The sequence below is a fragment of the Amphiprion ocellaris genome, chromosome 15 (assembly GCF_022539595.1).
Source record: "Amphiprion ocellaris isolate individual 3 ecotype Okinawa chromosome 15, ASM2253959v1, whole genome shotgun sequence".
Classification (NCBI taxonomy): Eukaryota; Metazoa; Chordata; class Actinopteri; family Pomacentridae; genus Amphiprion; species Amphiprion ocellaris.
In genome coordinates this window covers 10729261-10753222 of record NC_072780.1, presented here as the reverse complement: position 1 = coordinate 10753222, position 23962 = coordinate 10729261, and the positions used below count along the sequence as shown (strand labels likewise).

General features: G+C 40.5%; 1 protein-coding gene across 1 annotated transcript in view; it reads right to left on the bottom strand.

The window, feature by feature from the left end:
- Positions 1-23962, bottom strand: part of gabbr2 (gamma-aminobutyric acid (GABA) B receptor, 2) — a 195000-nt gene that overhangs the window by 67128 nt on the left and 103910 nt on the right. Inside the window, exons 4-11 of the mRNA XM_055017991.1 lie at positions 22361-22462; positions 16488-16553; positions 15821-16009; positions 15408-15650; positions 9431-9491; positions 2175-2255; positions 1113-1263; positions 677-809 (exon numbers count right to left, since the gene is read on the bottom strand). Coding sequence (XP_054873966.1) covers positions 677-809; positions 1113-1263; positions 2175-2255; positions 9431-9491; positions 15408-15650; positions 15821-16009; positions 16488-16553; positions 22361-22462 — 1026 coding nt within the window. The remainder of the gene's footprint in view (positions 1-676; positions 810-1112; positions 1264-2174; positions 2256-9430; positions 9492-15407; positions 15651-15820; positions 16010-16487; positions 16554-22360; positions 22463-23962) is intronic.

The following is a 23962-nucleotide window of genomic DNA, read 5'->3' as shown; positions in this document are numbered from 1 at the left end:
ATGGTGAGTCAGTTTTCCCGGCTATAACTACACCATGAAGACAAATGAACACTTTGAACAACTCTGTGAAAAGGTTATTGAAAAGAACAAGCAGAGAATACGTAAAAAAAAAGATGTCCAAGTCACTGAATATCCCATAAGGCATAGTTAAATTTATCATGAATAAATGGAAGGAATATGGCACATGTGTAAATCTGCCTCCAAAGCCACCAAGACACCCATGACACCTTTAAATGAGTAAAGCTGCAGACACTCAGACAGGGTAGACTGTGCATACAACAACTATTGCCTGGATTCTTTACCAGTCAAAGCTTTCTAGGAAATGCCAAGAGAAAACCACTGTTGAAAAAAATCTCATCAGACCAAGGAACCTTGTTCCAGTTGCTTCTTCTTTCTCATCTGCTGAGGCTTGTAGCTCCTTGAAAATTCTTGTTAAAAAAGCCTAATTAAAATGACCATGATTTAATGTTGAAAGGCACTAAAGAGACAAAACTTCCAAGAGGGTGAATGTTTTTTGTAGGCACTGTATGAAGTAAGAGAAATGAAAAGATGACCTAAAGGGAATTACATATGCTCTATATACATATTGAGAAAAAGTCCACCCCCCTCTCCCTCAAATTGGCAAGCAAAAGTCAGTCATTATTTATTTAATGGAGAAATTTTAACAAGAACTCACAGTGCAGAGGGTCTCAAACACTTTATCAGAAACAAATCCTCCATCCAAACCAAAGAGAAAAATAGAGGCATAGGAGAGCATCCCTCCCAGGATGATCAAGTTGTTCATGTAGGGGCTCGACATCTTGATCAGTCTGAAAGAGAAAAATTAAAGATTACGTTAGAATAGATTGAAATTCATAATAGAATAAAGACTTAGATGAAGAATGAAATGTGAGATAATAGCATATCCGCAGAACTATAAAGGTTAATCATCATTCTCATGCTTCATCATTCTTTCATTTCACCTCCTTCCGGTTTCCCCAGACTCTTATTTCCTTTTTTTTTACACCCACTATGTCTCCCTTGACATCAACCCCCTTGCACTATACATTTATGTCTTTCACCTTCACTAGCTGGAATTTACACTCAAAGCTTCACTTATACTGGATGCTGACCTGTGGTTTCGGTTCTTGATGTTGAAGAAAAGGAAGGCTCCAGCCATGAGCATGCCCAGTATGGTGATGGTGGACAAGATGCTGTAGAGGGGCACATTTATTTGGCGCCGCTGCTGATGCACAATCGTACGATCTTTTGGAGGCTCCACACCTATGAGAGGGAAGAGATGCAACACAGAAAACACAAGCGAGTCTCAAGGACAACACACCATTGAAATTGCTTAGTCAAAGGTTCTTTTCATGGTATATTATTCTGTCTAAAATCATAGCATATGTGCTCAATTTTGGTATTTCTGGACATTTTTACTTTCCCCAATGATGTCCCTTTCCACAGTTAGTCAACTTCAGACCTTCCTCCTTCAAATTTTTTTCTCATCATCCACAAAATAGTGACACTGTAGCAGACATCCATTTATTTAAGATCCATTTCCTGGCCCTCAGTTTCCCCTGAGTTGAGTGTATGTTTCTCTATGCACCACAGTCAAGTTATTGCGGTTAGACCCTGCACTTTCTTATCCTTTGCTCTATTTTTCTCCCACCAGTGTGCCAATCGATCGCAATGGAATCATCTTACACATCTCCACTTACTGTGGTCAGGGATGTGGAAACAAGCTTTTTAGATGGTATAGTTGTAGAGTTTCTGTATGTGGAGCAGCTGCCGAGAAGATGGAGAAAGAGTGGCGAAGGGGAGAATAGCCAGGAGGATCAAACCAATTACAAAGTATGTCAACACAGGCAAACACGGGAGGGGTGAAAAATGGACTGGTAAATAATTTAACTGAGAGAGGACAGTTTAGAGTGGTGAGTCTCTACACATAGTGGTGGTGTTGTCTGAGTATGTCTGAGTATTAATGTGTGCTGCCGGGAGTTTGGGTTCAAGTGAGCAACTAAAGAGGAGAGTGCTAAGGTGGCAAGTTGTGGGCCTTTAATGTATATTTAAACCACACAGTGATGCATCTCTACACCTTTTTCTTCTTCACTGAGTTTTACATCAATCAGTAAGCTCTCACACAGTCACACACAGATGCAAAATCATACACAAGCGTCTAGCTTTCTTCATACCTTGGAACCTGATGGAGTTGTTGATGAGGTCCAGTACATCGGCAATTGCATTGTATTCACCCACTTTCACCTCCTGGCCCTCTGTTAAAAACACACACACACAAATATATAGAGATAAATATCTTTACGAAAAAGGTTGAATTCACTTTAAAATCTGCTTACAAAACAGTGACACTGACAATGTGTTGAACTGAAGTTTCGTTGGTATGATAATTTCAACTGTGTAACAGTCTTAGTTGGCAGATGAGAAAGTCTTTAGTTGTGCAGGAAAGACACTCAGTAACCCGATGATGGTGCTGGAGGAAAAGAGAGATCACTTGAATGAATGGAACATAAACAGCTTGTAAATGTTTCTACCAATTATTCTGCCAATCCGATGGCAATAAACATTGCGCAATTTCAAAAGAAATGGCAATTTTGAAATCTCAGAGTAGTGCCCTTGAAGGAACAGTCTGGGAATTTACAAAGTTATTATGGACATCCTCTGGGAACCATGAATGATTGTGTGAAGTGTGGTACCAACTTATCCATTGGATGCTGAGATGCACTTTCGTTGGATAAGTGTGAATGTTGTTCTGCTGGTGCAGAAAGATGAAACTTACCAAAGTCAGAGGGGACTATTCATTTGGGGACCATGAACATCTACATAAAATATCATGGCAATCTCTCCGTGAAACTGACAGACTGACCAACAGACAGATTGACATTACCATCCCTATAGCCACATTGCTAGCAAGACTTAAAATGACATTGTGGCCAACAGACCAACAGGTGGATTAATGGTTGCACCATCATTCAGGTAACTAAGTTAAAGTCCCCTTCCAATCAAAATTGTGCTATGGGTTCATGTTACTTGTGTTGGATATTTGATATTCACTGGGCAAATTTATTTATGCTCAGAGTTTGACAGGAGAAAACTGCTTCAAATTCATCCACTGAAAATGAAGCATTTTTTTGAACTCAACTAAAATCTGACTTGTAGTAAAAGCAGGGTTTTTTACAATACTACTACAAATACTGGTTCAGTCAACAACTTGAAACTTGAAGCTTGCATTGCACATATACGAAGAATGAATTTTCTGTGATGTTGGAGACAGCAGTCAAATATCGCTACATTTTTGCATATTCATGGACACTGGATTTATCAATGAGGGAGGAGGCGTAGCTGTCACTTTAAGAATTTCGGACAAGATAATTGGACTTGTTTATGTAAAAAAAACATATCTGACACAGATTATCATTCCAAGCAGAGCATGTAATGTATCTCTGAACATGTCTGGAGGGGATCTTTAATCGTGCAATGGAGGGCTTATATAATGGATCATGAATACCAAGCAGCTTGCTAGGTTTATGAAATGTTGCACCAGTGATCCTTATTTGGAGAATATATGACAGAGGTTATGTTGAGAGAACAAGTGAAATTCAAACAGTAATTTGATACAGTGAATGACTTGGTTTTAGGCTTCATCTATCACACAGTTCTTTAACCTAGCTTTAAATTATAAAGTCCTCCAAAACCGATTAGTGATTTAACAAGTTATCCATACCATAGAATTTAAAAGGCACCCAGTATTAATATCTTTCAATTGCAGCTTATATGGCTCAGAAGTGATCCTCTTGCTATATACAGTTTCACGTTCTCATTTATTTTACCAAAATTAAACCTCGAGGTCAATGAAACACAGACGTCACACAAACCAGCAAAGACATTAAAAAGCTCAAAAGCAGCAAAAACATCACTTCTATAGGAATCATCAACTGATATTCGAGGAAACAATAAACACATGCAACCATACTTTTATATTCAAATCTACATTGGCTTTACTATTTCCTACATTCAGCTAAAGGATCCTAAACTGCTCTTAACCCCATCCAGTAAACATCACTGGCTCTCCGTCTCACAGCTATTCCAGGATTTAGCGTTCGCTTTTAGAAACAACGATGAGTCTCTCAGGTGTAATATTGGAGGAAGCATGACCTTGTCAGACAAACCTGGGCTTTCACTCATAAAGATTACTCACTTAGAGTATACACTAGGGAGGAAAGAAGAAGAAGGGGATAGGAAGAAGGAACAGATTATTCTGATTCTTTTTTTTTTGTGAGCACCACACACAGCCTGCAATTTCTTCTGGTGTGCATGCACAAATCTGTCTGCTCCTCTCCGTTATCACTCTTACAGGTCCATTGAACTCTGTGGCAGCAATGTCCTTGACTAGGAAAATGACAGACAACATCAGCTATAGCAGCATCACAGGGCATCTCGTTCCCCTCTACTTTGCTCTCTGTGAATCACCTCATTTGATCTCCAGCTCTGACATCAAAGCATCAGCAAATATTGAGAACGTCAGACTTTACATGACAATTTTAGCACAGCAAATTAAACGTGCGTACACAGTCAGGATTTGTATTTCTCAGCCTTATCCGGGCTGAATGAGGATCACTGACCATGTCCTTTGTTAGAGAGTAAACAGCAGAAGGGATTGTGTATCAGCATCCCTCCTTTGAGATGCTAAAATGCTATCACAGCACTCTATCCCAACAGGGAAGATGGATGGCTGCAGCAGGCTGTTAAATTCAACCTGTCGCTCAGTCTGCACAATGATATTTCATGCCTTTTTCTTTGATTAGTCACCATATAACAACTGTAAACACAGTGATGAATTGGTTTTTGAATATGAGACGACCTTTAATTTCAGTGGTGATATTACTGGTTCCTATAGGCTGTCGAATGATGTTACAAAACCCATTAAAAAGGCATCAGAGATCCACACTGCATGCAAATGTTCTTTTATTATAGAGTACATGGACATTATAGTTTATCTTGTTCATTTTATAGACTGTGGTGCTGGAAATTATCACCAGAAGACTAAATCAAAATAATTAATAATCTATCCATTCTTGTTTGAGTATCATTTATTCATAACTATAGCTCCTAACTTTTAGAAAAACATTTGAAAAAAAAAAAACTGGATGCTGGAGACAATTGTAAGCATTTTAAATGCTGTTATAAAGATTAATTTCTGCACCAAAATGGATTGTTACATTGTTTTTAAAAAAAAAAGATAAAAAACCCAATAATCTTGCAACACCTGAGGCACCAAAAAAAGTAAAATAACAGACAATAACTATCTTGTAGAAAAATAATAGTAAAATAAATTTTCCAATATATACAATAATATATAAAATAGATGGATTGATCATTTAACGAACAAATCTATGTAAAATTACAGCACATTTTTCTTTCTGTTAATAGTAACTAATTGCATATAATTTTTTGAATTATATTTGCAATGTCAAAATTCAATTTTTCATGCCCATGTATTAAATAAAAAGGAAATATATGTGAAATTATGATAAATTTACCCTAAATGTCAAAAAAATTTTAAATTACTTTCAAAAAGTTGAAATGTTTTGGTTATTCACTGCTATAGGTTTTTAATGTTGGTTTACATTAGACATGTAAATAACTGTTTATTTTTGTATTTAAATTTTTGTATATTTCAAAAAATATGGAAAAATCTGCAAAATAAAAGGAACACAAACTATTTTTCTTTCTTTCTTTATTTTTACAGTGTACTTATATGCTCATTATAGATTTTTAAAACTGTATCCTGCAATGTAACTAATAAGTACAGCTCTCAGGCAAAAGTGGAGTATGAAGTGAAGTGCAATATATCTTGCTTGAATGTAGCAGGTAAGTTCATTATTTGGTAAATTAAGTACAATGCCCACACCAAACAAATGAACACAATACAGGAGTAAATGTTAAAGCATGTTAGTTCTCTTTTAGTCTCTCTTCACTGGTTACGAGTAAATTTTGGAACTCATTTGTAGGTTTTATGGACCAGACTGACAACATTTCAGGTCTTCACTCTGTATAGCAGTATGAGCCAGTGGGTACGCTCACTTCCACAGGAACGACTATTCCTAAGAACCAGTTCAAGACTAAAGGTGGCCTTTACAGACTTTTTTAGTCAGGATCCCTTAGCTCTGCATCTTCCTGCCTGACAATCTGCAACATGCACAGTAAATGACATCTTTTAAATAACTTGATAAAATGTATCTTTTTTAAATACTGTTCCATTACCCATGCTAAAACATACAAAGTTCTTTGATGCACCTGCAACTCAGATGCAGATAATTTAACCTAGCTGGGGTGGGCCCTCATGCTGATTTAGCAGCTTAAATAGTGAAGAGTCAATTGCCAGTCCTCATTCACAGTAAATCTCTTTGCTGATTACCAAGCATCCATTTTATCTATACAGTCTGACCCATCTTTGCAGCAGTGTTTGTAAATGTGATTAAGGTAATTTGGAGGGTTTTTTTTTTCTGAGACTCACATTAGTTTGTCTTTGATAGAGTTCATTTCATTTTGTGTGATGTTGGATCTGTGAAATTCCAACACTGAAAAAAAAAAGTTGCTTCCTTTAAAAAAAAAAAAAAAAAAAGCACTGCTGGTACAGTTCAATAGTATTCTAGTGAGCTATTTAAGTTGAAAGGACTGAGAGGAGACTATTGCCTGGAGGTATACCGACACCAGCAGGGGTGTTGCCATTTCAAATTCCTGCAGAAGATGATGGAAGCAGGAAATTAATTCCTACCTGAGGGTTGTATGTTGTAGATGGCAAGTCCTATCAGATAAAGATCTAAAACATCTTAACCTTTTAACCACACACATGTTACATCTTCATCTTACTGATACACAGAATAACAAAGGCAATGTTTCCTTATCAACCATGCCGGGTAACGCGTTGATTTAAGGTCTGTACTCAGAGGGACTGCGATCAAGACCTCTGGTCAGGACCTATGTTTTATCCCCATGAGAGACAGTGGAAAAAAGAGCCATCGAGGCCCCAGACTAAAAAAGTCTGACAGGGTAAAATGGAGGATCAAAGGATGAGGACAGATGATAGGGTCATGTTGAGGATCACTCCCTTTTGAAATATTAAAGCCGGGGCTCTCCCTCTTCTCTCCCCTTCCACCCTGCTCAGGCTCTTGGTATGTCAAAAGGGGTGACAAATTCACAATCCCTGACAAATGAGGAAGAATTGATGGAGTGAAGGTTAAGCGGGGATGGAGGAGATATCACAAAGCTGTGAGAAGATAGGGAGAGATATCGAGAACAGGAGGAGGATATGATGGAGGTGAAGGCATGCTGGAGAACATAGTGGACAACAAGGTGGGAGAGAAGCGACGGAGAGACAAGAAAGTGGGCAGACATACAGTATGTCATAAATGAATAGGAACGTGTGACTACAACTAGTCATGGTAACATTTACTTAAAGGTCCGTTTCCTTCATATCTGATCACATTTCATGTGATGTTGTCTATTTTCATTTTTTCTTTATTCATTTAATTGTTTATTTAATTCTCTTTTACCCTTTATTTACTTATTTATGTATCAATTTTACTTATTTACTATTATTATGATTATTATCATGTATAGCCTTGTGTTTATAGTATTTTCCTTTTATCCCACTTGTTCTACTTGGATGTAGCACTTCAATATTTTATCTGGTGTTGTTATACGAGTATCTTCTACCATGTTTGGACTGACAAATCTTCTGCCGCTCAATGTTAGTCCTGAGTATCCTTCTTTTCTTTCTTGCCCTGTCTGTAAAGCATTTTGCAATAATAAAAACAATTATTATTATTCCTTTCATAATAATCCAAAGCTGTAAATTCCTCATTTAGACCAGCTGCCTGACCATCTCCTAGGTAAAAAGAAATTCAACCCACCAAACAGAATCTCTTTCACCCGCGCAAAAGCATGCAAACCTGATCTACTGCATGAGGATCAGCACACTCATACTGCCCTCTATAGTTCTTCTGCTCTCAGAGAGAAAACACATGCGCACACACTCTGGTGGTGTGTGAAGTAAGCAGCCAGAGGGATCAAGCCCCTCTGCAGTCAGGAAGATAAGATGGTAAGGCAGAGCGGACTGAACAGCACCATGCAGTGTGCTACATATAGTCTGGGAAGCCTGGGAGCTGGGAATCCCCTGCACTGAGATGCAATCTCGGGGTTATTCTCTCACTCAGCAGGCCCTGCTGACTCAAAAACAACCTCAGGATGATGCTAGTGTATAAAAGAAAACTGAGGCATGTTTTCCCATACAAAGATTCATTGTCCATACATACATCCTGCAACCACAGAGGAGAGCAAGCACAGTAAAGAGCTTAGCAATTTAAAGTCAACCTATCCTGCAGCCATATATTGTATGCAGCTCTGCACAGAAAGGCTTGCAGAGACTTTCCTCACCAGAAAAAAAAAACAAAAAACGGTTTGTGTTTATTTTTCTGACAAACAGCCCTTAAAGTCATGTGAATAATCCTCTCCAGAAAACCAACATGATAAATGTGTGTACAAAGCGCCCGACTTCAAAAGCAAAACATATTTCAGCCTCTCTTTCTTATAAATATGACTCAGCTGCAGCTTGTCTTAAGCCCTCTTGGTCAGGATCCATCAAAGGTGCTTGTGTATTAACAATGGCAAAACAGCTGTGGTAATCCCGCAAAATTTCTGAAAACAACTGTGGGGATTCAATATATTATGGCAATAATGCTAGATGCAGCTCAGTGGAGCACAGGACATATATCAGTACAGCAAAATACAGTTTCTGATGCTTTGAATCACTGTTTTCCACTCAAAATTAGCACCAAAGCGGCTTTTCACCTGTTCATAGGTCTCTATTTGTTGTTCTTTAGAAGGGGGGGTGGTTAATGCTAGAGGACACGTTTAGTATCTATGACAGTCTCAAAACAGAGATACACACAACCAGGGTTTTATATGAGAGAAAAGAAACCCAAGGAACCAATCCTGTCAGCTTGCAGGGTGGGACTTACTATATTATTGTTGTTGTTGTTGTTGTTGTTGTTGTTATCTGGAATCAGTTTCCAATTCAAACATATGGCTGAATTACTCCAGTATCACAACTTGTCATTGTGTAGTTTTACAGTGTTTTAACATAGTTGTAGTGGAACTAATGTACTGCCAGAGAGAGAAAGAATTGGGGACTTCATAAATCTCCACATTCTGAAGACAGCAACAGAGTTACATCTAAGCCATTTTAAGATAGTAAGGGATTATTTTCATGGTAAAAACTTTTAAATGTGTGATTTTGATGGATGGATATGAGTTTTTCGGGAGTTTTATCAATGACCTTAAAGGGGCTGTAATGTCTCTATGCAAAACTTAAAGAGAAAATCAGGACAGGTTAATCTGAGGAACAGAGTAGTAGCAGTGTCATACGTACCTTGAAACTGGTTGAATTTTATTGTGCCCATCCTCTCTCCATTACGAAACATGACTTGGCCCTAAAAGAAAGCAAATGCAGAAATATAAGATGTATATTTACGTAATGCAAGTTAAGAATCACACATACAATCCATACACATTTCCAGTTTTTAAAACCATCTATTCTGCTGAAGAAGAAGCAGCTTAAGCAAATAAGTGAATTCAGCAGGAAACAAAAAACCCTTAGTTCAACTAAATTCATGCATAGTGTTTTCCTCAAACTGGAACGCTGGCAGAAATAAAGGCCACATTCTCGGCTCCTGCACGTTGCATCACACTGCATCTTTGATTGGAACTGGCCAAAATTGATCTGTTTATAGAGGTAAACAAAATTATCCTTCAGCCAATTCATTTGCTAATAACATCAGGTCAGCAGGGCTGCCTGATTTAACTGTGCTTGCTCACTTAGCATTTGTACGAATCTGGGTTCAGACAGCATTTAAAAAAAAAAACAAAAAACAATTCTTTAAGTGCATCCCACATTTGGATACAGAAAAGTGTGTGGAACTCAGTCAAAGTCAATTCTGCACTTTAGTTCTCCATATGGATACAAAGATGTGTTTAGCGGTCAAACAACCGCCTTAAAATGACAAAAAATAACTATCAAAAGTCTCTGATTTAAACTCCACAGGAGCACGATAACCAATTTCAAGGCAGGAAGCGTCTGGCAAATGCACACAAGGTAGACAAAAGCAATTCAACTTTTGGCAATATCGTAAGACATTCAAATCAAATTGTGCCTCTGCCACTTTATCTTTTCTCCTTTTCTCTATTTCTAATTTTTCCCATGTGGTTTTTCTCAATTTTTTTCCTTCCCTGCTCTATTTTCTCCTTCCCACTCCATCCTCTCTTTATCTCTCTCTCCCGCTTCTTCTACCAAGACCGTTCAATTAATTCAGCCCACCATCTGCTTACAGAGCTCCTTAATTACGCATTTAACAGGGTTTACATATTAGTGGTTGGCTAACAAAACAGGTAAAGACAGACAGACAGACAGACAGACAGACAGACAGACAGATAGATAGATAGATAGATGATTAAAAGACAGCTGAGGTGAAATATGCGTGGAGGGGAGGAAGCTAGAGAACCAATTTCGCCTCAAAAAGATGTCAAGCTTTGAAGTAGCAGAGCAGCATCCCACCCCTCTGTTTGAATCCCAGTCTTTGTGTGGCATCTTTGATGTTTGTCTGAGTGTGCGTACGCATATGTGTCTATGCCCCTAACATGGTGTCATGTTATGCCGCTGTACATGCATGCATCCCTGGTAATGTGTACACGTGTGAGCTGCTACCGGGACACCCAGTCTCCTGTGCTGCTGCTTTTACCTCACTGATGTACCAACACATCCTCTGTTACCAATTTCACACTACTGTGTCAGTCTGACTCGTCAACTGTGGCTGACATGTAAGTAGGACAGTACAGTGTACCTCAGTTCAGCTCATTAGGTATTACATTCAGTTAGGTTTGGTGCGTAAATAGCATCAGGCACTATGGGTTGATAATAGTGGAACTTGACTTGAACCTATAACGGCTCCGAGTGTATGTATCCACATTTCTAAAGTAACTGCATGTGCTACAGATGCCCTCACTCTGCATTAACATTTCCACCATAATTGCCCTTCACATCAGCAAAAGTGGAACTATCACAAACCTTAGTGAAATTGCATGCAGTTGTTTTAACAGCCTCCAATTTGTTCTCTCAAGTGCATACACAGTTTGTAGAATATGCAAAGCGTATGCCGAGGCGCTGACTCTGGCAATCTTAATTGGAAACAAATGCCTACTCTACAAAGATTGAATTAAGAACCCATTGGAAAGCCTCTTTCTACAACAAGCTATCATGCAGTTGAGGCACCCTCCCTGGAGAGTATTGCCCTGGACAGGTGTCCCTTGTCTAATCTTCAAAGGACGTTTGGTCCTGTGTCACAGTGGTGGCTGATGGCGCAATCACTGTGTCTAGGCATGTATGTGTGTGTGAAAGTGTCTGTCGGAGGTGAGACGGTGGAGGCGTCCGTGTACCACTTTGTCTGTGGAGGTGAGAATACTGTCAGTGACAGGAGTGCTGGGGTCAAATGAGATGTCAGACTGTGGGCTGCAGGTGTGACATCCTCTGGGCTTTTCAGGGTTTCACGGCAGGAACACAGTTCATGTGAATGCAACTGTTATTCACACGCATAAACAAAGTAAAGGAAAAAAAACAGATGCACATAATCCTCCTCCCCTCTCTCTCACCTCAGTGTATCTTTTTGAGGCAACTGTCAAGCCTCAGGCTGCGCTACTCACCATTCCCAGGAAAGACACTGATACCAACACGGTGACCACATATAAAAAAACAAACCCACACACTTGTCATCCTCCATCTGCTGTGTCTTTCCTGTGCATCCCTATCAACTAGATTCCAGCGTACATCATTCTGGGGTTCGAGCAACTCTCTATGCCCTGGAAGTCTATCCCAGCTAATGTCAGCCTTCTTCTCTGTGGCCCTGACAGCCGCCGGATCGATACTATGGAGCCCTCAATGATCACTCTCCTGCTGCTGCTGCAGCTGCCATGGCTACTGATTCAGCAGCAGGACGGAGATCAGCACAGAATGGACACGGTTTGGTCCCGTGAGACATGTGTGTACACAGCAAACACGCAGCATAAAAGTCATGACATCAGGAAAGACACGAGGCTCAAGTGAGGGTATGACCTGCTGTGATGAAGCACAGATCACGTCAAAACTAAGTGTAAGCAGCCAGAAATTGTCATTTCACTGGCGCTTGCACGTGGAATAACTGAATTGTCAACCCAGAACAATTCATAAGCAAGGCGTGCGAGTTGTATAATAGCAGCTTTTGAAAATAGCATTAAAGATGTATGCAGTGTGGAAGGGAAATTGCCTCCCTATGTCTTGGCCATGTGTGGGTGGAAGTTTCTATGTGCTAAGTGTGTGCCACACACAGGGAAGGCTTTTGATCTCATTTCATGTAATCCCTTATAAGAACAGCCATAACAGTCAACAGATCTTAAATCTATTGGTACAAAGATGCATCTAATTATTTTGCAATGCCACTGTTTACCATGTGCACAATATTCTGGCTCAGAATCTTGTTATTCTTCAGAGGATTGCTGCAGTTAAATCATTATGAAAGGAATTTAGCTGGGTAAAGAATATTCTGTACATAATAGATTTTTCTTCAGGACATCAGCAAAACAAGACTATGCAGATTTCGTGCAGTTATTTAAACTGTAACTATTTGCCATTAATACAATATCTGCAGATTGTTAATGTAAAAACTGTGCACTCTTGAAAATCTCAACATTAAGTGGGTAATTTCCTTATTTCTACATCATTTACATCGCTTCATCACTACCACAAGGTCAAACTCTCAGGGATAAAATGCAGCTATATCCATGGGATTCACTGACAAAAAGGGGACATCAGTGATGACTTCCTGAAGTCAAAAGTAATACTGAATATTAAAGTACTACACTTAAAGAAGCCACAATCACTTAAAGGTGCCGTAGACCGTAAAATAAAAACAAAGAAAAGACAGAATTTGACATGAATGAAATTTTCGTCCTCCTGTCGTTTTTCACCCCTCTATCCTGTTGGTTCTTAACCTCTCCTAGAAGATGAACACAATCTTCAAATGCAAATCTCGCTCTCCCTAGTGAAATTTCTTAATCTAACACATTGCACCACATCTTAATTACAGTGCAGACTTTGTTGCTGTTTATACCATCTCACCCCACCTGATTTGGCCGTTATCGGCCTATTAAATAGCCATTATCATTGCATTGCACACAATTCCAATATGTATAGGCAAGAAGCCACCTCCTCCACCTTCTAGCAGGCCAGAAGGCTCATTACCATCCATTCTGATCATTGATAAACAGAAAGTTATTCCAGAAAGTGCAAATAAAATCTCGTCACTGTGGAAATGTACAAAATGGAGCTTTGTAACACGTTTTAAGCATATCAAACCCAAACCATGATTTTGATCCAAGCAAGTAATTTTGGTTCCTAAAAACAACCGAGTAATGCTGGTGCTAAAAGTTACATCCTGCCCTATGTCTAATGTTGACTTATTTCGTCTACGTAAGTAACAAAAAAAATCCCATTATGGCTCTACTGCCATTTAATGAGGTGATGATGGAGTTCTATTTAAATGGTGTGATAACACGCCTGCTGAGTCTACTGGAAGGTGGAGAAGGTCCCTACTGGCCTGTATATATGGGAATAATCCAAGATGATAATGGCCGTTTAATGGGCTGATAACATCCGAAACAGGTGTTCACCAGCTCTGGTAATATAGACCTGTGATTGGCTAAAGTCTCCTGTCATGAGCTAGATTTTCTAAATCCTGAAATAGAAATCTAGTTATTTCCTTTTCAGATGACTTGAATTACATGTGCTGAAAGGTTAACATGGGATTTCTGTGCCCAGTGAGTCCAGAAATCAAGCCAACTTCAATGTCATTAAACTTTTTTTTTATCTTATTTTTAAAATGGGACACTAAAAAGAGCATTCTTCAAAATGACCACAAAATTGCAGCACATACTAATAATTTTACTTGGGACTCTTGATTGATTCATTGAAGTACTCTACCTAAACGTGTGAGTAAATGTGATGACTGCATATGCAAGATCAATGAGTCAGTAAATGCATGAAAAGGGAGTGTAAGATTGTTAGCCCTCTCAACCAGCATAACAAGACTTCATCCTCTCTATGCCTGGAATAAAAATGAAATATTACAGGCCCATCGATATTCCTGCAATGCTTTGCTTCCCTGAGTCTCTGAGGAAAGCCTCAATGTCAGGCTGCTCCTAATCAGCAGCCCTGAGTAGGTCTGTGCTGAGACAGGTGAGAGCAGAGGGACGAGAAATGATGACGTAGGATTTCGTCAGTGCTGCAACGCATACAAACCCCCTGGAACATGAGTCACAAAGGGCCTCACAATAATACAAGCCAGTAGCTGATTTTCTCAAAAGCTATTTTCTTCCCCTTTTTCTTCCTTGTTCTGTTAGCATCTCTGCTGTATTTGAATCTGTACCTCTATCTTAGTCAACTCGTACAATTTTCAGTACAGCTCTTTCTTTTTTATCCTTCGTTGGAGTTCAGGCCATTTTTTGCAAATCCAATTATGCCTATGATATTATAATAATGTCCTGCTGTACTGTCAGGCCCTGCATGCCTGCAGGCTGTCCAGGCTGGGAGCAGCATGGCATCCTCTAATAACAGAGTGGCCTTTATGGAGGAACAGAAGATATTCTATCCTAACAGCTCTATAGGAAGTGAGAGTGACACACACACACATACACACACATGCACACACAGAGAGACATGGATACGCATTGTTTGCCGCTTGCACAGCCACCAGGATCAATCTCCAACGCAGTGAAGTGAGTCAGTAGCACCAAATGACATCACCTCAGGCTTCATTCAGAGACAAGGATGGCTAAATAACATTCTTTGCAAACATACTTCCAGTTTCGCAGAGCAGTGATTAATGCCCTTCGTGTGCTGTTCCGACATCATTGCACTCCACACAAACACACGTTACTTAATAGAGTGTTTGCATGCATGAACTTTTAGAACTGTTTGATTGAACTACTTCACTTATTCATCAGCAGTTGGATATTTTGACCGTTTGGCTTTAAATATATCTGTATGTGCACTATATATACATATGGGTGTCTGTCTGTCTGCACTGCACTGCACTGTGTGTGCCTCATCAATGATTAAAAGAAACCTTGGACCACATGTAATGTATAGATTTAGTGTGTCTGGCGAGTATCCTTGTATTTGCATATGTCAACTAAGTGCAGACAGCAGGTGCACCTACAGTATGGAAATGAGTAAAGTAAGAGAAACCCGTTTCACCTCCATAAATTTCAGATCATTATTGTATTATGCCATACTTTACGTAATGTGCTGCGCCATAACTTACCGTAACACCATAGAAGTTGGTCTCATTCATGACATCTAGCACCATTTTTCCTACTTCGCGGTCATCCACGGTGAAGTTGTGGTAGACATTCTGCCGTTGTTTTATCCGAAGCAGTTCCATCACTCGAAAGAAGGTTTTAGCGATGACCCAGATCCCATCATAGGCAAAGCCATGAAACTTGCTTGCCTCCACACCTTTCTGCTGAAGCTCTCGACTGTACTCCCTCTCGTACTCCTTAGGGGTCTGAAACAGAAGTAAGACTTTACTAAGCTGAGAAAACGCCCATCACTTTCATTCTAAATATGTTGTTTAGTAATGTAAGCGTATCTTAAAAAGGTATAGACTTAGATTTACTTTCTACCTAAATGAGATATAAAATTAGAGGAAATAAGGTTGCAATTGATGCCACTCACCCTGCCAGAGATGCCCTTGATTTGCCGAGCGCTGAGCGGCTCAAAATCCACACTGATGTATCCTTCCATTGCCGTGAGCAGCTTCTTGGTGGTGCAGTTGGTGGTGTTGGCTTGTTCCCACCAGTTGCCCTGGTACCAGCCGGGGATAATCCACTGGTATTTACTGCCAAACATGTTCAGGTTATACGCCTAGGAGGAGAGGAGTGTAAAATAGAAGATGAAGCCACATCGCAGCAGTCAGATACAGGTTAAGTTCTCTTACTTAATAAGATTTGCTGTCTTTCCTGATTGTTTGCTTCTAGTGTCAACTGACCCTGGGAAATTTCTGTTAAATCTTGAACTGACCCCAAATTGTCAAACATAAAATGAGATCAAATTATCTAAAGTCAAACAGTTTGGTGATAAATTCATCTAGGTCTAATTCTAAATGGACAAAATGAGCTTCTGTCTGCTTTGGACACAATATATTTTACTAATAAATATTCAAATAAATGCCAGAAGCCAGATCATTTCATGCTCCAATTTTGTATTCAAAGCAGCACAGCATCCAACCGTATTTCAAACAAAAGCCATTCTTTGATATAAATTGGCAAGATGCTGATTTACAGCGTCAGCAAAGTTGATATCCAAGCCGTCATGTATAACTGAGTGTGGATCAACGACTTACACAGCAGAAGACTTTGGAGGCCAGGTTCTCGTCAAACTGGCCAATGATGATTCTCACGTCGTTGTCCTGAAAAGAGAAAAATATATTTGCTTAAAACGTGAAATATCCCAGTGCAGTTTGTATGATATAAAACTGCATTATTATACAGTCAGGATTTGTCTATGGTGCACTGGCACTTTTTTATAGGCTATAAAGCCATTAGTAAAAAAAAACTGCATCTGCTTTAGGAACAGTTTTCTTCTGTGTGATGCTGCCATCACATCAAACTGTGCGTACAAATGGTACAAATCAGCCATGTTGCATGCACTGTAATTTCATCACTGTGTCTAACTCATGAGCAGCTACAAGGTAAGTGGGATTTGAGTGGCAAAAACCAGTAGTTAAGAGACTTAGGCAATATCAAATTCATGACAACAGAGACAGTCTCAGCAGGTAGAACTGCTTTGCCAACCAGGCTGGAGAGCACAAATTTGCATGAGGATTCGGAGCACATGGCCTGGAGATTGACTCGGTAAATAATTCAGATTGCCTGGGTGGAAATTCAGCGTGTTTCTTGGTGGGAAAAAAAAGAGGATCAGACTCTGCCATTTTCTGAGCACACGCATGTGTATAGTGCAAATACAAGCACAGGACAGCACGCATACATACGTACACAAGCGACTGATCAAACAGACTCAAAATAAACACACGAACAATAGGATCGTCTCAGATGTGATCAAATAATACTGATGCTGTCAGGGCTCCCTCCTCTGTCCCAGCTTCAGCCTCCACCTGACCTCCCTCATCCTCCTTCCTCCTCCTTCCTCCTATTCCTCTCTCCACCTTCCTGCTGCAGCTCAGCAGAGCTCCTCTGTCCAGCTGCTGCTTATCACCAATCACTCATCAATGGAACTCCAGGCAGCTGTGGTGCAGCACACCTGATGATCATCTCCACCATAAAAGCCGGCTGCACACTCCACACCCTGCCAGATAGTAAACTCTGCTCATGCAGTCAGTCATCTAGCCTTGAACCTTTGCTGAGATTTTTCCATTGAAAAGCTTTACCTTGACTAACCCTGTTTCTCTTGCCTAGCTCCTCTGACCCAGCTGCCCGGTTCCACCTGCTCTGTCCTCCCATCTCCTGCACTCCGGATCCAGCCCTGACCAGACCTCCCCCCTGCCTCCCTCACCTTGGACCTGCTGCCTGCTCCTGGATCTCCTACTCGTCGTGGAGGGTCTCTGCCTGCCGTGTGCCCCCCTCGGCTCTGGAAAACACCCCGCCTGTTGCCCCCCCTGGAACAAGGCCCTCCTGCCAGCTCTCCGCCGCCGACCCACCCCATGGAGGACGCCAACCAGGCCGCCGGTTCCTGGTACAGTCACCCCTCCAACCTCCCCTTTAGTTCAGTTATTCCAGTCACCAGGTTCCCCACCCCGTCCAGCACTCCCCTTTTTTTTTGTTAATAAAATCCACCTTTGTTCTTGCCTCAGTCCCTCGTCTGTGTGCTCTCTGCTCGGGTTCACCCCCACGCCATGACAGATGCAGGTTGCAGTGGTGTAACGTACAATTTACAGTAATTGCCATCAAAACTTTAGCCATAGTTTACATCAGAACATCCCTCCAGAGAACACTGTTATAATGACAACATGACTAAGCAATATGACTGTCTGATCCACACACAATGACACACAGACTTGTCATTTTGATGCCACTGACATGTTCATTGACAGATATTTACTTTTGAGAGATGAACCAAGGATTTTGAGCAAGAGACTGGCTTTTGCAGGTAATCTGTGGTGTTCTTGCTATTTGTACGAACTGTTTTGAGAAATGCACTTGCTGCTCTGCAAATGTCGAGGATGATTCGAGAAATGTACTAAAGCGACTGAGAAAAACTGTAAAACCTTTTAGTGTCATCGCTGACTTATTTTTGGTGTTGGTTGCACTGCAAGGAAAAATTAAAGGAACAAATCTTTTTGAAAAAACAAAGTGACGAACACCAGCTGTAACTTCAGTGACCCGATGGTATCCTAATGCTATTCGGAATAATGAGGAGTCATTCCAAATACAGTTCATCAAGTCATCCCTCAGGCAGTTTCTATCATATGCCATGCATCCTCAGATCAGAGGGGGCAACCAATCACTGTCATCCTTATTTCAACTCATAGATAGACAGATAGATAGATGACAGTGTTTAAAGAGGGTGAGAGCTTTCAGAAAATCAAGCAGCTCAGTCAGAAGTCTGCTCCGGTGGTTTCTCTTCAGAGCCAAAGAGCATGCTGGGGCATTTAAGAGGTGTTTTGTATAAAACTCTCACTTCTCTGGCTCCATCGCAACTTGTACGTGTGTAGATGTGTAAGAAGGGCAGGTAGCAGCTCTGAACTCTTCGGAGGTTCACTCTTGCAGTATTTTGTGGTGTGTGTCAGTGTGTACGTATAAGCGAGTGTGTGAGAGACGTGCCAGCGGCTGTCAAATAACACTGCTCTTCCCTGAAGGAAAGGCACTTAACCCAAATGACTCCAGCTATGGCTGAGGGCCGCGGCCTCGGTTTGAATTCCAGCCTGCCTGGCAACAACATGAAAAGACGGCGTAGTTGTGGGCAAGGGCATGAGCGAGTGTGTTGTGTTAGTGCATTACAGATGGACTGGGGCACCACGGGCCTCCAAATTACCCCCATTGCTCGAGCTTTTATATAACTGGAACAATAATTGTTCTCAAAGAGGGTAGCGTTAAGGGCAGAATTGACTGCTTTATCCGTGACAGGGTTGTTTGTAACTTTGTAATGGTGATTTATACGTGATAATGATTTGAGTAATATTGTACCTCATAAGCCCAATCAGGCCCTTTTAAGGCTTATTAGCCACGCACGCATACATACACACAAACGCCGCACTAATGATGGTCTTTTACGAGCTTGTGGGAAATGTGATTTGTAGACTGGGCGATGTGTTGCTTACCTACTAAAACCATCCCCCCATCTGGTTGTGATGATTGCTGTGCAGCAAGCGTGTGCTGTGCAGGCATGATCAAACACATACGCTCGCAAGGCAGATTTATAGGACTGTGTCAGCGCTAATTGATCCTGGATGAGTGCATGGTTATGATTGCAAATTTTGCATTATTATCTGAACTGGAATTAACAGTCTGGTGTCTAATATCAGCATTCACCAGAGCATACAGCGGCATGTCGGAAACTACGTTATGGGGTGGATTGATCCTTTATGCTGGATGTGAGGAGGTCTGAGTGTTCATTGCAAAACTCTCGCTGCTGCTCTGTGCTATTTGGAGATTTGGACCAGCAGAGGTGCTTTATCAGTCTCATCAGTATCAATAAAAGACCTTATGAAATGGGCAAACTTGTAATTATGCCATTTGTCTTGAGCGGATCCTGTGTGCCTTTAGGCCCATGAGGACAATGCAGTATGTTAAATCTCAGAATAGTTATTTCATTACATAATGTGCCATAGTTATCGCCATACAGTAGTGAATAAGTTGAACATGTTGTGGATACGGATGTTTTCCCTAACAATATGACATATTTATCAATATACACTGTATTTTCCCTGCCACTATACACTGATGAGGAGTGATACATTGATATAAAATCATATTAGACAAATTAGTTTTGTAATCAAAGGTTATTTTGTCAGTTCAGTGGTTTCAAGCCACCAACTTTTCACTATCAGATTTCAGAACTTAGACAAACTACATTTACAACCTGTAAGGAAACTAAAATAAATGAAAATGGAACAAACTATTTTTAAATATTGCAGGAACTAAATGGGAAAAGCTTAGGTTGGTTCACAGACCATGTTTGAGAATATAACTGACTGATTATACGAACAGAGGTTCCTCTTTACAACTACACCGCATTCTCAATTATGTTTTGAGGGAAATGTACTTTCTGCTGGATTATGCTTGTTTGTGACAGATGACAAACATGTTTCAAATCAACATGTCATTTATTGTATGGATTTACTGTCGCTCCTTTTCAGTCAACAAATCATAGATGGGAATGGAGCAGAAAAAAGAGGGGAAGCTTAAAAAATATAAAGGGTCATATTTTAATCCAGATTTTGGTGCCTGAACTGAACCAGGCTTCTAACATGTGTCAACCATAACCTATATTTCAGTGAGAAAACCCAGTTCTTTCAAAATAGCATTACATTTCTTTCAAAACATGAATGAGAATGTGGTTTAGCTGTATATGAGAGTACGTTTTTTTGGGAAATAGGGCCACTGTCATGCAAAAACTGCTGCATCAGTGAGACAAAAAATAATGTGTAAAGAGAAATGAACCATCCCTTGGTGTGTCATACTGGAGGGGCAAGAGTTCTGAATGCATAATAAATAATTAAGTTTTGATAAATAATACAGTGTTTTGGTCTTAATTTAGATTTCAGGACATTTTTTCTCATGTGGCCGTCCATTGAAAGCAAGCATCCTAAATTGGCCCTGAGTCACAAAAAATGTGAAAAGCTCCGGTCTTTAAACTGCCTGCTGGAATCGATCGTTCACGTTCAAACGGAGGAAGAGTGAACGTAACCATTGCTAAAATTAGAAGTGTAGGTGTTTGTGTGTTTAAGTGTGGTATGTAAGCCTGCCTTTTGTTTTTCGAGATGCTTTGTTTTGTCAGCCTGTCCGGTAGCAAGCGGGGAACTTGGGACAGAGGACACGAAAAAAACAAAAAGCAGAAAAGCGACAGAGAAATGTAGAGGGCTGTTACACTGCCCTGCAGCAGCCATGCCTGTCTGCTTTTTGAATATTTCAGCTGGAATATCGCAGATGCGAGTGCTCTATTTGTGGATGGCACTGTGACGCCACGGCCCTCCTTATCCCTCCTCCGCCTCGCACACAATTCCACACACGCACAACAGTGCACCAAAAACATAAAAAAGAGAAAAAGACCAGCCTTCACAAGGAAATCTGTGTCACCCTCTACCTCATCATATTACGTAGCTGTTGGAAGGTGGAGGACAGCAAACCACTGTTAGTGTGATGAACAGGAAACAGACCATTAAGGCCCCCTGCTCGCCGCATCCAAACGTTCTGCGAAAGACTTTGTGGCATTTGCATATTTAAAGTTGATCAAGGAAGGGTGGTGTCGGCTTAAAATGTCAGCACGCAACATGCAAAGTCGCACATATATTCAAGGCAAGACAGCTTTTCTTTCTGTTCCGTCTCCATCCCCCTGTCTTGTCATCTCTCATGCATGTCTCTTTTAACCCGCTTCCTCTTGTACACATCCTTTTTTTCACTCCACTCTTTTCGATTTCTGTTTTTCTACTGTGCCGTTTGTGCCACGGCTACCAGTTAAGCTCAACTGCTAGCAAATAGTTTGACTAGTAAAGCCATTACACTGTAATTAAACCTGAATTTTAGGTAATTCTTTCCAGCAAAGTTTTCAACATGCACAGTAAAGGCAAGAGTAGTTGATATAAAGATGTACCAGCCTAATCTCTCAATATTGATCGATTAGTGGTCTAATTTGGTTATCTCATTTCACTTGAGAGAGCAGGAGATGAGGGAAAATAAATCCTGCTGATGTGTGTGTGTGTGTGTGTGTGTGTGTATGTATATGCTTAAATGCCCATCACACACCCATTAGTCAGAGCAGGTTACTGGAGGTCACTGTACAGGCCTCCCAGTCATTACAGTGTGCTCATTAGAGCTAGTCTCACTGAGAACTGCTGGCTCTGTCCAGTCAGAGGGAGACATTTCCTGGATCAGATATTAATCATCCAGGATTTACTTCAGAGAGGATCAACTCGTACACAAATACAGAAAGAAAACAGCAAAATTAAACTTTTTTTTTTAAATGATGCAAAAATCAATAGTCGTTTGGTTTATCAGAGAAGTTAAACAGACCTAAAGTTGAGATCACTAAGTCACTTACCTTGAGCTTTTTGACATTGACGCAGGGATCGTTGGAGAAACTTTCTGTATCTGCGATCTGGATGTCTGCTTTCTCCAGCTCATTAGTCAGATCATTCCTCACCTGAAAGAGCAAGAAAGAGAGGAAAAAAGAGAAAATGCATGAGCACAGAAGATAATCTATGATGTAAAAATATAATGTAGGATCAGTGTAAGTTCACTCCTCTGTTCATTTTATTTATTACTCAACACAGTTGTATTTCCTGGCAGGGCTGTGGCTGTTCAATTCCCTTTCCTGGAGATCAAATACTCACCCTCGAAGACTTAGTATCATTCTTCTTTTAGTCTACACTCACTGAGCCACGTTCAGAGCTGGTCACTTAAGGTGATGCCCTTGTGACTACACTAGTAGCTTCAATCACTTTGGTTTGAAGTGCCAAAGGGTCCATAAGTGTCCACAGCCTCCTGTGGAAATTTCTCACTGTCAGCCAAAAAGAGTCGACCATCAATTCTTTGTGTATCAGAAGTGACATTTGGTGACAAAGACTGTGGTGTCTGAAGGACTGGCCAGTTCAGACTGGGAGAAATGGTGGGAAATGCCAGAAAATCCTACAGGTTACCAGAAAACACTGTATGACAAATCTAAATCCACAGATCCATTGATGATCCATAATCAGCATCCATTGCATCCATTACATCTAAAAATGTCATCATGAGCACAATGCCTAAAAAAGCCATCATTTGGTTCCATGTTACAGTAAAAGCAAATACAAAATGATAGTTTATTTCTGCTTGCTTGTTTAAATCCTGTTATGCTCTTTAAATGTAATACATATCATGGATATACACTTTGCAATAAAGTTTGACGGATACAGGCCATCTAATGCTCTGAAATGATTTTTGCAAGATGTGCCTTTAACTGTTGACAAAAATAGAGACAAGCAGCTTGACATTTTAGCATTTCAGAGACATATCAACTATTGAACACAGTAAAATCGTCAACAGTCCGATTTGACTCAGTTTGTTTGAATTTTCACAATATATCCAGCATGCATTTGCCACAGCAACTTGCAATTTGTTTTTTCCCAGCGTAAGACTAGAAATAACAAATAAATCACCTTAGCTGGTTATCTAAAGCTTGACTAAAGGTAGACATATATGTGTGGCACTGTAGATGCATCTGCAGTGGCTGCTGTGATGTATTGATTCAGTGGAATGGCGGGTAATGCGATCAAAGAAGAGTGGAGAATGGAGCAGGTACCCCACTGGGACGGCGAGCTCGGGGTGGTTTATCATTCTGACTCTCGCTCTTCCTCGCCCCTCACAAACACAAATACAATGATCCGTCCCTCTCGCTTCCCTGCTTCGAGCTACAATTTTTTAGAAAAAGGCCTTTTTTCCACAGCAGACACTTTCGCTTGTCATAGCAGGAAAAACACAAGTGTAACAAATAACATTAATGATGGCTCTGTTCCAGTGAGTAATCATGCGCAGCACCGCGGCCCTGACACACCTGCATGGAATCCAGCCATTATTATCATCAGCTACACCTGTGGTTGAAAAGTAAAATGCTTGCCGTAAAAACACACGATGTCCGCTTCACTAATGACATCTTCCACTCTGT